The 12,666-nt window shown below is 47.7% G+C and overlaps 1 protein-coding gene across 2 annotated transcripts in view; it reads left to right on the forward strand.

Moving 5' to 3' along the window:
* Positions 1–9,013: 9,013 nt before the first annotated feature.
* The window catches only part of eIF3c (eukaryotic translation initiation factor 3 subunit c), a 28,677-nt gene continuing 25,024 nt past the window's right edge, over positions 9,014–12,666 (forward strand). For both annotated transcript variants that reach the window (XM_084598344.1, XM_084598345.1), the window contains exons 1-5: positions 9,014–9,149; positions 9,824–9,931; positions 10,428–10,493; positions 10,630–10,706; positions 11,418–11,539. In XM_084598344.1, the coding sequence (XP_084454470.1) occupies positions 9,837–9,931; positions 10,428–10,493; positions 10,630–10,706; positions 11,418–11,539 (360 nt within the window). In that variant the 5' untranslated portion in view covers positions 9,014–9,149; positions 9,824–9,836. The remainder of the gene's footprint in view (positions 9,150–9,823; positions 9,932–10,427; positions 10,494–10,629; positions 10,707–11,417; positions 11,540–12,666) is intronic.

Consider the following 12,666-nt stretch of genomic DNA (forward strand, 5'->3'; position numbering starts at 1 on the left):
TTCACGTATTACACCACTTAGACATTTTCTCTTTATTTGGGCATACTGGACACGTGTGCTGACTAGTACTGTCTGTTGCTTGTAATGCTTGTAATATAGCAAGCCAACATTTTCAATTTTCCCTTGATCATGAGTTTCCTGTGTGCAAGGCAACAGATAAAAAATTTCAGCAGCTTTGCAGGTGTTGATTCCGCAGTGCAGTTACAAACAAATAAGCCACTGCTTTTCATATATGTCAGTTTAGGATAGTGCTGGACATGGGAAATGCAAATGCTCAAGTCCAGTCATTGCTCATTCTGTAGTTTGATAGTTTCCCCAGTTATTGCAGTGTATCGTTGTCCAGCCTGCATTCCCCACGTACTACAAGGCTTGCCAGTTCAAGGGCATGGCCCCTTTATTGCCTGGGCTTCACTCTGTGGCGAAGACTAATCTGAGGCCCTTACCTACAGCTGTTTGTGTTTGTTCACAAGCAGCTCATAGGCAGCAGTTTTGATCATTTTACAAATGTTTGTGTTGAGGAAACACAATAATCCAGAGGACTACTTAAATCTGGCTGCTTCAGGACAAGGTATATACTGATGCAAGAAGCTTGAACTGAAAGGGGCTCAGACTAACATAGACTACGAAGTTGCAATAACTTTCTGCCTTTGTTCGATATAGCAAATTTTCGCAATAGCGAGCAGCATCTCGTCTACCTCTGGTATCCAGTCGTCGCCAGTGGATTATTTGGAATATTTGATGCCATAGCAGTAAAAAGTACGAACGAGGTAGCGCATATACATTTGTGCGCCCTTGTTAGAAATCTAGGCTCGTTATGCATCCCCAGTGTTAATCCCGAGTACCTGTCTTCTCCCTACGAGGATCCATCTACGGGTGCTATAGAATCTCCACTACACGGCTTATAAACCCTCTGGGTTCTAAACCTTTGAAAAAAGTAGCTGTACCAATTTTCGGCACACGAAAAAGACAAGGTGAGCCGCGTGCGTAGGTTTTGATTACTTGCCAGAAGGCGTGCTTCCCTCCTGAGGTCGGGACCGTGTAGAGCGCCGAGGGCTCGGTGAATGGAGCGCAACCCAGCCAGCAGCTTCGTCTCAGCCGGGCCTGCGCGCTCATGCTAGAACGTGCACGCACCGAACGTGCCGGCTGTCGCGATCTTTCTCTTTCGGCCGTGTTCACTACCTCGCCGAACCATTATATATGTAGACTTCACATTACACTCTCATAAGATGTTCTGTCTTATGTATTGTTGTCATGTAATGTTGTCGGCCGGCTATTCTGGTAACGTTGTGTTTGAAATGTCTTTGGAAGGGCTATAACCACACTGCATGAGCGCGCGCTTCTAACTCACGGTGCCGTATAACGAGTCTCACATTAAAACTCGTATTTTCTTTGCAGCATTCATAATTTGTCAGAACGAGGTATTCTCATAGAAATTTAGCAGTGCAAATATACATGAGCATGTTCTTAGAGCGGAGCCGCGAATGTGAGCACGTGGCGGCTTCGTCACGTGACCGAGGACTGCAGCTCTTGCATCTTGCTAAAGCTTACCCTGCGGTCCTTAATTCGCGCGTGGCATCCCTGCTGAGATCGCCCTATAGCCGACCCTCGAAGCGCATTTTCAGCGCAATCAACGGACGGCGCCGTCATGCACGAACTGGACGCTTCCTTGGGTGACAGCATACCGGACGTGATGACCATTCAGGACAGGCGACCGCCGCCAGTCATCCCCGACTACATTGTCAACATTTTCACCGTGGTGATGGTTCTGCTCGTGTCCGTCGTGCTGGTAGTCATAGGCGTTTACTTCGGCCAAAACGTCGAGCGTACCATCAAAGGTGCCAAGGGGATCTACAACGCTAGCCTGCAGCCCAAGGGCAATCACGTTATATCTGTCAAGAATGGTTGAGGACGCCGGTGCGGTTGATTCCTTCACAGTACTGCTTACTGATGCTATCATGTGATTGTGCTTGATTGCATATATGATGTTCATTGTTCTGACCTTCGGAGCCGTACAATCGGCCGCGTGTATAGGTCTCAACAGTCAACTTGGAGTTCGCTCAGAAAGGCAAAAAAAGAAAAAAAAAATATGCTTTGTGGTATCTGGACAAATGACAACTGTGAAAGAAAAATTTACTGGCTATACTTGCTAAGCTCTTCTTCTCGATCAGCGCTCTTCGAAAAATATATCTCGCCCGCTTGTTCAGGTTCAGATTTTGCACAATGTTGTAGTAATTTTGGTTTTATGCTATGTTTGGTGGGTAGGAGGAGGAGGAGGAAAAAACTTCATTTAAATAAAAAAAATTAAACACTCCCAGGAGGACATCTTAGTCCAGGAGCCCTCTGGCTGTTCCTTCTAGCTTAGCCCGCTCGACCAGCCGCAACTAATCGGCAGGTTGCGTGGCTAGAAGAGCAGCCTCCCAGGAGGAGTCTTGGTGGGTACTTAATTGTTAATTGCCCAGCGTGGTTCTTTAAATCAATAATAATAATAATAATAATTGGTTTGGGGAAAGGAAAAGTGCAGCATTTGTAACAATTGATCTGCAGACGCCTGAGCCGCGCCGTTAGGGAAGGAAGGTGGGGAAAAGCAGGAAAAGAGAGAGAAGAGCCGTAGTTGAGGGCTACGGAGTAATTTCGACCACCTGGGGATCTAACGTGCACTGCATGACAGTGCACAGCACACGGACGCCTCTTCGTTTCGCCTGGTTTCGCTTTTCATCGAAACGTAGCCGCCGGTGGTCGGGTTCGAACACGAGGACCAAAACCAACTTTGGCAGCAGCTGTGCCGATAGCGCTTTCTCTCTGCTGTTTCGAATTCAGTATCCTGTCTCCGCAGGCGACGAGGATAAAAAAAAAAAACCGAATCAGGCAACAAACCCACCCAAACACGGAGAGGCGTCCGAGTGCTGTGCGATGTTAGCGCTGTTGTTGAAATACGATGAGACCAATGTTCATCATATAATTAAAGGACATCACTAGACCACATAATATCGGAATGTGCGAAGTCACCAGGAGGGCTAAATACATAACAAAGGGCACCTGGGAGACTGTCACAAGCTGCCTCACATATAGAGCGGAACTTACGGGATCTCCCCGCTCCTCCGAGCATGCTTCGACATGGCGCTTCGGGGAAGCGACCGCTAGCGCGCGTCCTTGACGCGGCTGCAGCGCAAACAGCCGAGAGCATAAAAAGGCAGACCACAGCATGCCCGCGGCTGTGCGCTCTGGGAAGATTCAGTGTTCCGGGCCTCTCTCGCGGCCGCTCTGGGTAAGTGTCTTGTTTTTCACCGAGCCGGTGATCAAATCATCGTTTTTCCTCTTGTACGGCCGCCGCTACCTATCAACTCTGCCAATTCGACGCCTAATCTAACAAAAAAGTCGTGAGAATTCTTTTTGCCACAGACAGTCGGTTAACTGAATATTGTTTTCGCCTTTGTTTAAACCTTGATCCGACTTTATATTTTTACGCTGTGTTTTCTGTGTAACTCTTGCCCTTATTTATTATATCTAGTATACTTGCTTTGTTATCCTTAGTCTTATCTTATCGCAGTGTTTTGTGCATTGTCGGGTTTTCCTCTTGTCATTTACTGAGTCGTCTTTTATCAATATCGTGTCGCGGCGTTTTTTTTTTAATGAAGTGTAATTTGGACTACTATCAAGAAAGTGACTTTCTTAAACTTATTTCTCAATCACACACCGACACACGTACTTCACGGGTTGACCGGCCAAACTTTTAACTGTGTTCTCAAACCTCATAGGACGACGGGTAACCGTAAAGGGGATTCCGCGCCTCTGTTGGCTGTAAAAGCGGGGGGGGGGGGTTTGTGACAGAGACCCTTCTGCGAAGCTCGGACAGAAGAGCCCAAAAAGAAATTGCTTGACTGGCCGGAGATGCCTCCGGGGTTCAAGAACTACTGGCCTCCAACTAATTGGCGACTGCCCACCTTCCGGATCTAACCGCCGAAGAATGGGATAGTCACTCTGTTGGACAAATAAAATTCAGCACCGGGACTTGACAAAATTTCAATTCTATACTCCGCAACCTGGATGATAAATCAATCGCGCAGATCACAGACTACTTCAACAAATGCCGGGCGGAGGGCACACTCCCCCCTGGCGACACGCCAAGGTAATGTTTATACTAAAACTGAACAAGTCTCTTAAACTAAAAACCTGCGCTCAATCTCGCTCACCTCGTGTCTCGAGAAACTTTTCGAGCACGTGGCGCTCGCGAGATTGACATTTCACATGGCGGACAACGACCTTTACCCGCACAGCATGGTGGTCTTCCATCCCATCTCCCATCTCTCCGCCCAGGACGCCATGCTGCAGCTCACGACATCTTCGACCTCGGCTATTCCGGGCCATCAAAGGCGCAGTCCTGGATTCTATCCAAAACTTTTGATCGCGTCGAACATCAGGTGATCATGACTGCCCTCTCTCCTCTGAACATAGGCGTATGGATGTACATTTACGCTCAGGATTTTTTTTAAAGACCGCACGGCTGAGGTTCATTTTGGCATCCTTACCTCCTCATCCTTGGGTACTCCACATGGGTCCGTCCTCTCCTTTCCTATTCAACGCCACTCTCATTCCCCTCGCCCGGAAACTGTCCACGATACCTCATACACACCCTTTATGCGGACATGACACTATGGACCACCCACGGTGGTGATGGCGACACAAAGGGTATCTTAACGCCACATCACTCATACAAGAACACGCTCAGAGCATCGGACTCTCATGCTCCCAAGATTGAGTGAGTGAGTAAAATTAAATACATGGGGATCTTTTATTTTCGCTTTTTCAGCCGAGGCTGACTAGCGGTTGGCGGCCCCAGTCCAGGGCACCACTGGCTTTCGTCAGCTTGCGAACTTTGCGATCAGGTAGAGCTGAGCCTCCGAGACAGATACTGGCCAGTAAAGCCCCCACTGCCTTTCATTTGGATTTGGAATTTTTTGTATTTGATATGTGCACTGCATTCCCACGTTATGAGGTACAAGAAGTCTGAGCTCCTTATACTTCGCCCCACGACGCGCAGATGCCACACTACAACCATTGTCACTGAACTCAATGGCCGTCCCGTCCCGACGGTGAATACGCTCCGGGTTTGGGACTTGATATCCATAGCAATAGCAAGAACACCTTAACTCTCAAGAAACTAAAGCCGGTGACAGGCGCGATATATCACCTCAATCGTCGAGTTTCGGGCCATCACAAAGGCATGAAGGAGAACAGCCAATGTCTCATTCACGCCTTCGTCCTCAGCCATTTCTTATACACAGTCCCCTATCTCCGACACAACAGACAGGAAACGGACGCCTTGGACGTCATGCTGTGCACAGCGTTCAAGACTGCCTTACACCTCCCACTCAACGCTTCCACAGGTCTTCTACAGCTGGGCCTCCACAGCAGTTGCGGAGTCTGTGGAGGCCCATCGCCAAGCCCAATACTTGCGTCTCACCGAGAACTCCACCGGTCGCCATATCCTGGAGACTTTAGATATTCGCGTCCCAGCGAATGACCCTACCCTCCTTTCCATACCTCGCTCCCTCCATCGAGAACTTCTCATCAAGCCTCTATCTCGCAACATGCACCCCCACCATTACGAGCAACGCTGCCGAGCCCGAGCAGAGGCGCTCCACAAACTAAGACTGAAACGGCCGCCGTATGGGTGGACGCCGCATGCAGGAATGAGGGAGCGGTAGCGGCCATCACCAATTCCTCCCTGCAACATCTTGCTACTGTCCTCCTCCCCTCGGTCACCTAGGAGGCAGCCGAGGAAGCAGCCATCGCCTACGCGCTTGCACACAAGAAGCACGCTACATAATTTCTGATTCTGAAACTGCGATACTAAATTTTGCGCGTGGTAGACCTCACATTTCTGCATTCAGCATACTGAGCTTACCCGCCACCAACCCACCTCGCCACATGGAGCTGATATGGCTGCCTACGCACTCCGGGAATCCCGGTAACGAGGCCTCCAATGCGTTAGCCCGAGGTTCTTTAAACCGGGCGCCGGCGGCCTCCAATCCGAGATTCACGCATGATCGCATGCACTCCTTCAGTGAGCTAGCGCAGGCCTATCGGTCCGAGCGACTTCTCTAACCCCCACCTCATCCATATCTAGATGGTTATCACCAGGCTTTCTGGTGACGACTCCAGACGCGCACCCTCCTGTCCCCTTATAGTACGTCTCGTTACCACCACACTCTCACCGATCCCTTCTGCATCCGCTCCCTACCCTATTCTCATACCCTGATCAGTTCATGTCCTGTAAGCTCTGCGGGAATACCGGGAGACTTTCTTCACGTCCCCCTCACATGCCCTACCATCTCACATCCTCCCTCCCCAACCACAGCGGAGTCATACTGGGAGACTCTCCTGGCCAGCTCCACTGCTACAGAGCAGCACTGGGTCATCACCAACGCCCTGAATTGAATAGCCCTCCAAGGGCTGTCTTTTGCTCCCTAAGGGCTACTTCGTGCCATGTAAAGGAGTGGGGTTTGCCCACCTCCACATTTTTTGGCAGTAAAAGTTTGCGCCACCACCACCTTCTGCATTCAGAGCAATCACCCCACTGACACCCTCGCCCACATTCTATTACAATACCCGGCAGATTTACCTACAACAGGTACAACCGCCGGTGGCAGTAGAGCTCCCGCCGCACACGGCGGGTCCTACCATTCCCAGCACCGTAGGACCTGGAGCAGCCACCTCCAGGAGCCCACGTCAACGTACGTTAAAGATCCCCAGGTGGTCAAAATTACGCCGTAGCCCTCCACTACAGTCCTCTCTCTTTCCCCTTTCACTCCCTTCCCATGCTGTTAAGTGCGCGCGCCCTGATCGTGGGCAGAAAGAACGAAAGAATAAAAAGACTGCGACGTATGGGTGTTGGCGTTTGTGTGTATGTGCGTGCGTGTTTGCAAGCGAAGCGGCCGTGGATGACGCCTCCCTGTGAAAGACCCGAACTTGGGAGGGAGTCTGCGGGCTGGCGCCGCACGGCCGGCCGGCGATGTCGGCCGAAGAAAAGCGCCGCTCCCGAGAGGACACCCGGTCCTCCCTCAACCACCCCCAGCCGTGCCAGCGAGTTGTTTCCAGGAATTCGGAGGAGAGCTTGCAACGGCTGCTACGCTGACGCCGGACGACGGGGGAAGTGCAGAACCCGAAGAGGGGGAGAAGGAATCCGAGCCACGCGGCGAACGGGAGAGACTTGTTTCGGGTGCCATGACGAGAGGCCGCACCCTGACTGAAGTGAAGTTGTGCTGCAATGGTGTATATAGTCACCCGGTCCTCCCTCAACCACCCCCAGCCGTGCCAGCGAGTTGTTTCCAGGAATTCGGAGGACATCGCACAGCACACGGACGCCTCTTTGTTTCGCCTCCATCGAAACGCAGCCGCCGAGGTCGGGTTCGAACCCGGGTACTCCCATTTTACTGATTTACTCATAAGAAGGGAAAGGCGCGGTAACTGTCTCACTTGTTTTCTGTGGACACCGCAACCGCACCGTTAGGGAAGGGAGGAAGGTGGGAGTGAAAGTGGAAAGCGAGAAAGAGGAGCCGTAGTGGAGGGCTACGGAGTAATTTCGACCACCTGGGGATCTTTAACGTGCGCTGACATCGCACAGCACACGGACGCCTCTTCGTCCACAGCATAGAAGAGAGAAAGTAGAGAAGAAAGAAAAAGAGGGAGAGAAAGACGCGCGCAGCAACAGCCGTCGTCCACCTCCTAAGTGGTGGCGATTGCAATGACGGCCTACAACAGATAAAAATTCGGTGGCTGGCTAGCCTCTGCCGCAAGCGGCGTTGACCTATCGTCCCAGCCCCGTAGGGCCAGGAACAGCCACCCTTCACCACCTCCGGATGGTGGTAATGATTTGTAATAATGTCACATAAGAGAGCGCTATTATATGCGGCGCGGTTCAGTCCATAAAACAAGTGTGACAGACATACGACGCCTCTCCTTTCATTGAATCAATTATTAAGGCGAAAGCTGTCGTGGACAAAGCGTGTCCTGCTTTTGCGGCGTTCTGAATGGCCGAGGCGGGATGCGTCCCTGCCATCTGCAATGCCACACTTGAACGCGTGCCAAGGAACACTACCCGACAGGAGCGATGGTGTACTGTCCAAACACACTTGCCGGAGAAAGTGATATATACTGCGCCTTTCCTTTCCTGTAAACCAATTATATTTATATGTAGCACTGCAACGAATGCCGACAAACGGTTCAACTACGGCTCCTCTTCCTCTCTTTTCACTTTTAATCCCCCCTTCGCTTACGGAGCGGGTCAGGTGTCCACAGAAATAAGTGTGGCAGATATTGCTCCTTTTCTTTTCTTCGAACCAATTATTATTAACAAGACAGCATTTTTTTTTTCGGTGGGCTCTGAGCGCCGAACAATCACGCGCGTTTGTGGGAAACGCTTGGTACAAAATAATAATGATGATAGTAATAATAATAATAACAATAATTTGTTCAGAGGAAGGGAAAAGCGCCGTATCTGTATAACACTTGTTTCTGTGGGCACCTCAACCGCTCCCTAAGGGAAGGGAGGAAGGTGGGATATAAAGTGGAAAGAAAGAAAGAGGATCCGTGGTAGTGTAAAGTTAAGAGTAATTTTGATCACTTGGGGATCTTTACGTGCACCGACATCGCACAGCACACGGACGCCTCTTCATTTCGCCCCCATCGAAACGCAGTCACCGCCAGCCAGGAATGGCAAACCCCAGAGAATGCTCCCTAGCATTCATAGAGCATATCTAGAGAAGTGAACACTGCATCTTTTCTTCGTATGCATCGCTGTTCTCGTGTTACTCTGAGGGCTTTCATGTCATAGAGAAGAGAGGATATCCGTAGGGCTACATTCCTTAGAATAATTATTACAGTAACTGTAGTGGTAGCACCAGTAGCACCATCGCCCTTGGTCATGCCTTGGTGCCTTGGTTTCTTGGTGATCATCGCTAGCGAGGCGCTGTGGTCGCTGTTGTCAGCATATCTGTTTTTGTACTAACAACATTGGGAGAGCAACTTTTTTTTGCTTTTTTATTGGCTTGTCGTTTTCTTTTCCTGACTAGTGGCAGTGCCGCTTGGAGACGTGCTTCAGTTTTGCTAAGCCTGCTTCGAAGTTTTTGGGTTTTCCTGCGAGACCGAAAGTAAGTACAGTTTACGGATACTAGCACCTCAGTCAGTTTTCTTTTCGCGGCGCAATTAGCGCCTTAGGTTTGAAAACTACCACACCACTGGCTCGCACACGACGAAGCGGCGGCATGGAGCCGGCGTGATCAATTTGGGATTTGCTCCCATTCATGAAATGGTTACATGTGAAATCTGGTCGCTGCAGAGAACCTATACACGTTATCCTAATTATTTTTCAACGTTTTGAGACTTATTTAGCGCCGGCGATAGAGCCTTCGGGCGATTGTCAGCTGTCCGCCGCAGGTTTCCACCGATTGTTGCGGCATCTCACGTTGCTAGCCGTATGTCAGCAGCCGTCAAGATGTGTATTGCTGTACATACTATTAACCTGTTCATAAGCAGGTTTAATTTTAGCGTCATTGAGCGTTGCGGTCTTCTACGCACGCCGAACACCATATGATCAAACGCCGGCTGGTGACGCAATATGCCACAGATATCTGTAAATATCGGCTGCTGCTTCGTGATGTAGATGAAGATGATTGATTGTTAATTTGAACAAACCAGCTAATTTTCACGCCGCCATTGCTAGCGAAAAAGTGTGTTTTGCTTTTTTTTTTTTTAGTTTTGTTTTGCAGCCACCCTGGTCTCTTACCCGAGGGGGCTGACATTTGTGTTGTTTATCAAACCCCAGGTAAGCGCCTGACATGAGCAGATTTTTCGCCACCGGTTCGGACTCCGAGTCCGAGTCCGAGTCATCTGAGGAGGAGCAGATCCCGCAGAAGGCAGCGGCCATCCAATCGTAAGTTGGTGTTGCATGTTGTGTGTATAACTTGTTTCAGTTGTCTTTGTCACGGATGATCAATGGCACCTTCACGTTCATCTAACTTTCGCTTTCAGGCTACTGTTAAATCGGTGGGAGTTGGCAAAAATTTTCTTAATTCTGAATTTCGAAAGTTACAGTGGATATTAAGTGCTGTCGTGTTTATAACCTGACAAGCCGAGGAGAATAGGCAGTTATGTCTTAATATGGCCTAATGGACTTTGGTATAAGTTGATGCATTATTTATTAATGGGATGATGTAATGGGCAGCATGCACAAACCAGCCATCTTCCACGACTGTATCCAGCCAAGGTTATGAGAAGTGTTCTTGCATTGAAGCAAAGGCATTCTTGAAGAAAGGAGTCCACTTTTCGATTTTGCAATGTGTCATATTATGAGGAGTATGCCGTGCTTCTTGTTATGTATGGTTATCTGTAAGCTAAAGCGTCTCTTGTGTGCTTGTCCTCCCATGCAGGGCATACGCCTTCAGCGATGACGAAGAAGAAGCCAAGCGTGTTGTCCGCAGCACGCGAGAGAAGAGGTGAGCAACATTATGCTTTAGTAGTAACATAGCTGAGGCCCGTAGTAAAAGCAGTACCTGTGGATGAGCATGTACCCCCATTTCATTTTCACATTTGTCTCATTAGCAGCAGCCATTAAATGATATTACTTTTTAGGTTTGAAGAGCTTACGGACATCATCAAACAGATCAAGAATCACAAAAAGATTAAGGATATGAGCAAACTTCTAACAGGTGAGTTTTTTTTCTTCACATTTTTCCCACCATTGCTTTTAATTGATATAAGGCACTTGCAGCGTTTTTGCTTCGATTCATGCATACACATCAATACTCAAATGTATTTTCGCAGTCTATCTGGGTGTATTGTATGCTCTTGTGCGTGTGCTGTAAGAAAGTGCATACTGTTATGAAAAGTGATAGAATGGCTTTTGTGAAAAAGATTAAATTTGTTTGTTTGTTTTTAGTTTTTAGGTTGCCCAACCTAAAGCTTGTAATTCATGGCGCTCATTTATTAAGACTGTACATGATAGCTCTATGCTGCATGCAAATATGAGGATGAAACAAGTATATTTTTTTTGCTGATACTAGTATGTTCTATAAACTTTGGCTGCTGGTACACACTTGCAGTCTGGCAAACACATTGACTATTACAAGCTACAAATAGTTAAAATACTGATATTCCTGTCTGAATGTTGCAACAGTTGTCCGATCATGAGCTTTGCCCTGCTGAAATTGATTTCTGAAGGTTTTATTCCATGTAGGCAGCTCCTATGTTTTTTGTGAAGCTTCAGGTTGCATGGATCAGAAACGTCATGAGTAATGCCTCACTTAGCATTTGCGGTTCATAGCACTTGATATCAATATGTAATTTTTGTAAAAGGTACAAATAATAGAGCGGATTGTTTCATGAAAGGATTGTTCATTTTCTATTTTATTGTTTTGCAGGCTTTGAGAACTTGACAAAGGCCTTTCAGAAAGCCAAGCCAGTTATCGATAAGGAAGAGGGTGGCAACATTCCGAAGTTTTTCATCCGCAGTCTTGTTGAACTGGAGGACTTTGTGACTGAGGTATGGCCCTGTTATTTGTTGTCTTTTTATTGTGTTGTGCTGAGCCCAGTGGGCAGGGTTGCTGTGTAGAGAGCTTGGCTTGAAGGCTTCTTTATCGCAGAATCTTATTACCTTCAGCTCCAGGGGGTGCAGTATACTCTCTAGAGCTCATAAAAAATAAGTATGGTCTGTTAATGTTGCTTTGAATAAAATACAGCATAACTGAAAACCTACACCTGCCATTGGTTAAAAAGAAAAAGTGAGGTGCAACTGTACATTTGTCATGTTTGCCATGGTACTGACTAGTAGACCTAGGTTTTTGAAACCGAAATGTATATGCGTGCATGGCATGCATTATAAATAGCATTAGATTCTGTGTTAGGCATGCTTCGTTGAGTCTTTTTTTTTTTTTTTTTGGCTTTTTTTTAGGTCACAACAGAATCTGCTGTAAAACATGGCGCTTTGCTTGTGTTCTGAAATTAGCGCAGTCTCTTTTTAGAAATGTATTTAGCTTCCACGTTTGGCTGGAAGTGCCGTTGTTTAAAATCTCTAACCCTCTCACTGCCACGCCCAAGATAACTTAGCTGCCACATACACACATCCGTCGCCAATCCTGAGTATACTCGTGGCTTTGTAACCCACTCCCTGTTGCTCCAAAAACTACTCTTGTAAAAAAACAAAATGAAATGCAAGCATGTGGTGCTATATTTAGAGAGGCCACTTAAGTTGATAGAAATATTAGGGTAAATTTTAAGCAAATAGATGTGGCACATTTATCTACAAGAACCCATCCCGAGTCTGCCAATTGTGTGCTAACACCCAGCATAGACCAAAGCTGTGAAGGGAATCTCGCTATCTGTGTTCTAGCTGCCAGGTGCTGCAGTGTGTGGTGCCCTGCTTTGAAGAATACCACACTAAGAAAGTTTTCTATCACTTGGGCATCCTAATTAGCAGATAATTACTTTGTAATTAGTTCTTGTCAATTTCTTTATATTAGGCACAAGTTATTTATATAGTATAATCCCGAATAAAGATGTATACATTTCCTGCAGAGCTTTAAAGTGCCTTCTTAGCATAAATTTTCCACAAAATTAACATACAAAATGATCTGGCAGGGAATGTGCAGTGGTGTGAAAAATATCCTGCCA

Source organism: Amblyomma maculatum, chromosome 3 (genome assembly GCF_055883805.1).
Source record: "Amblyomma maculatum isolate TAMU_Amacu chromosome 3, ASM5588380v1, whole genome shotgun sequence".
In the NCBI taxonomy this organism is placed as follows: Eukaryota; Metazoa; Arthropoda; class Arachnida; order Ixodida; family Ixodidae; genus Amblyomma; species Amblyomma maculatum.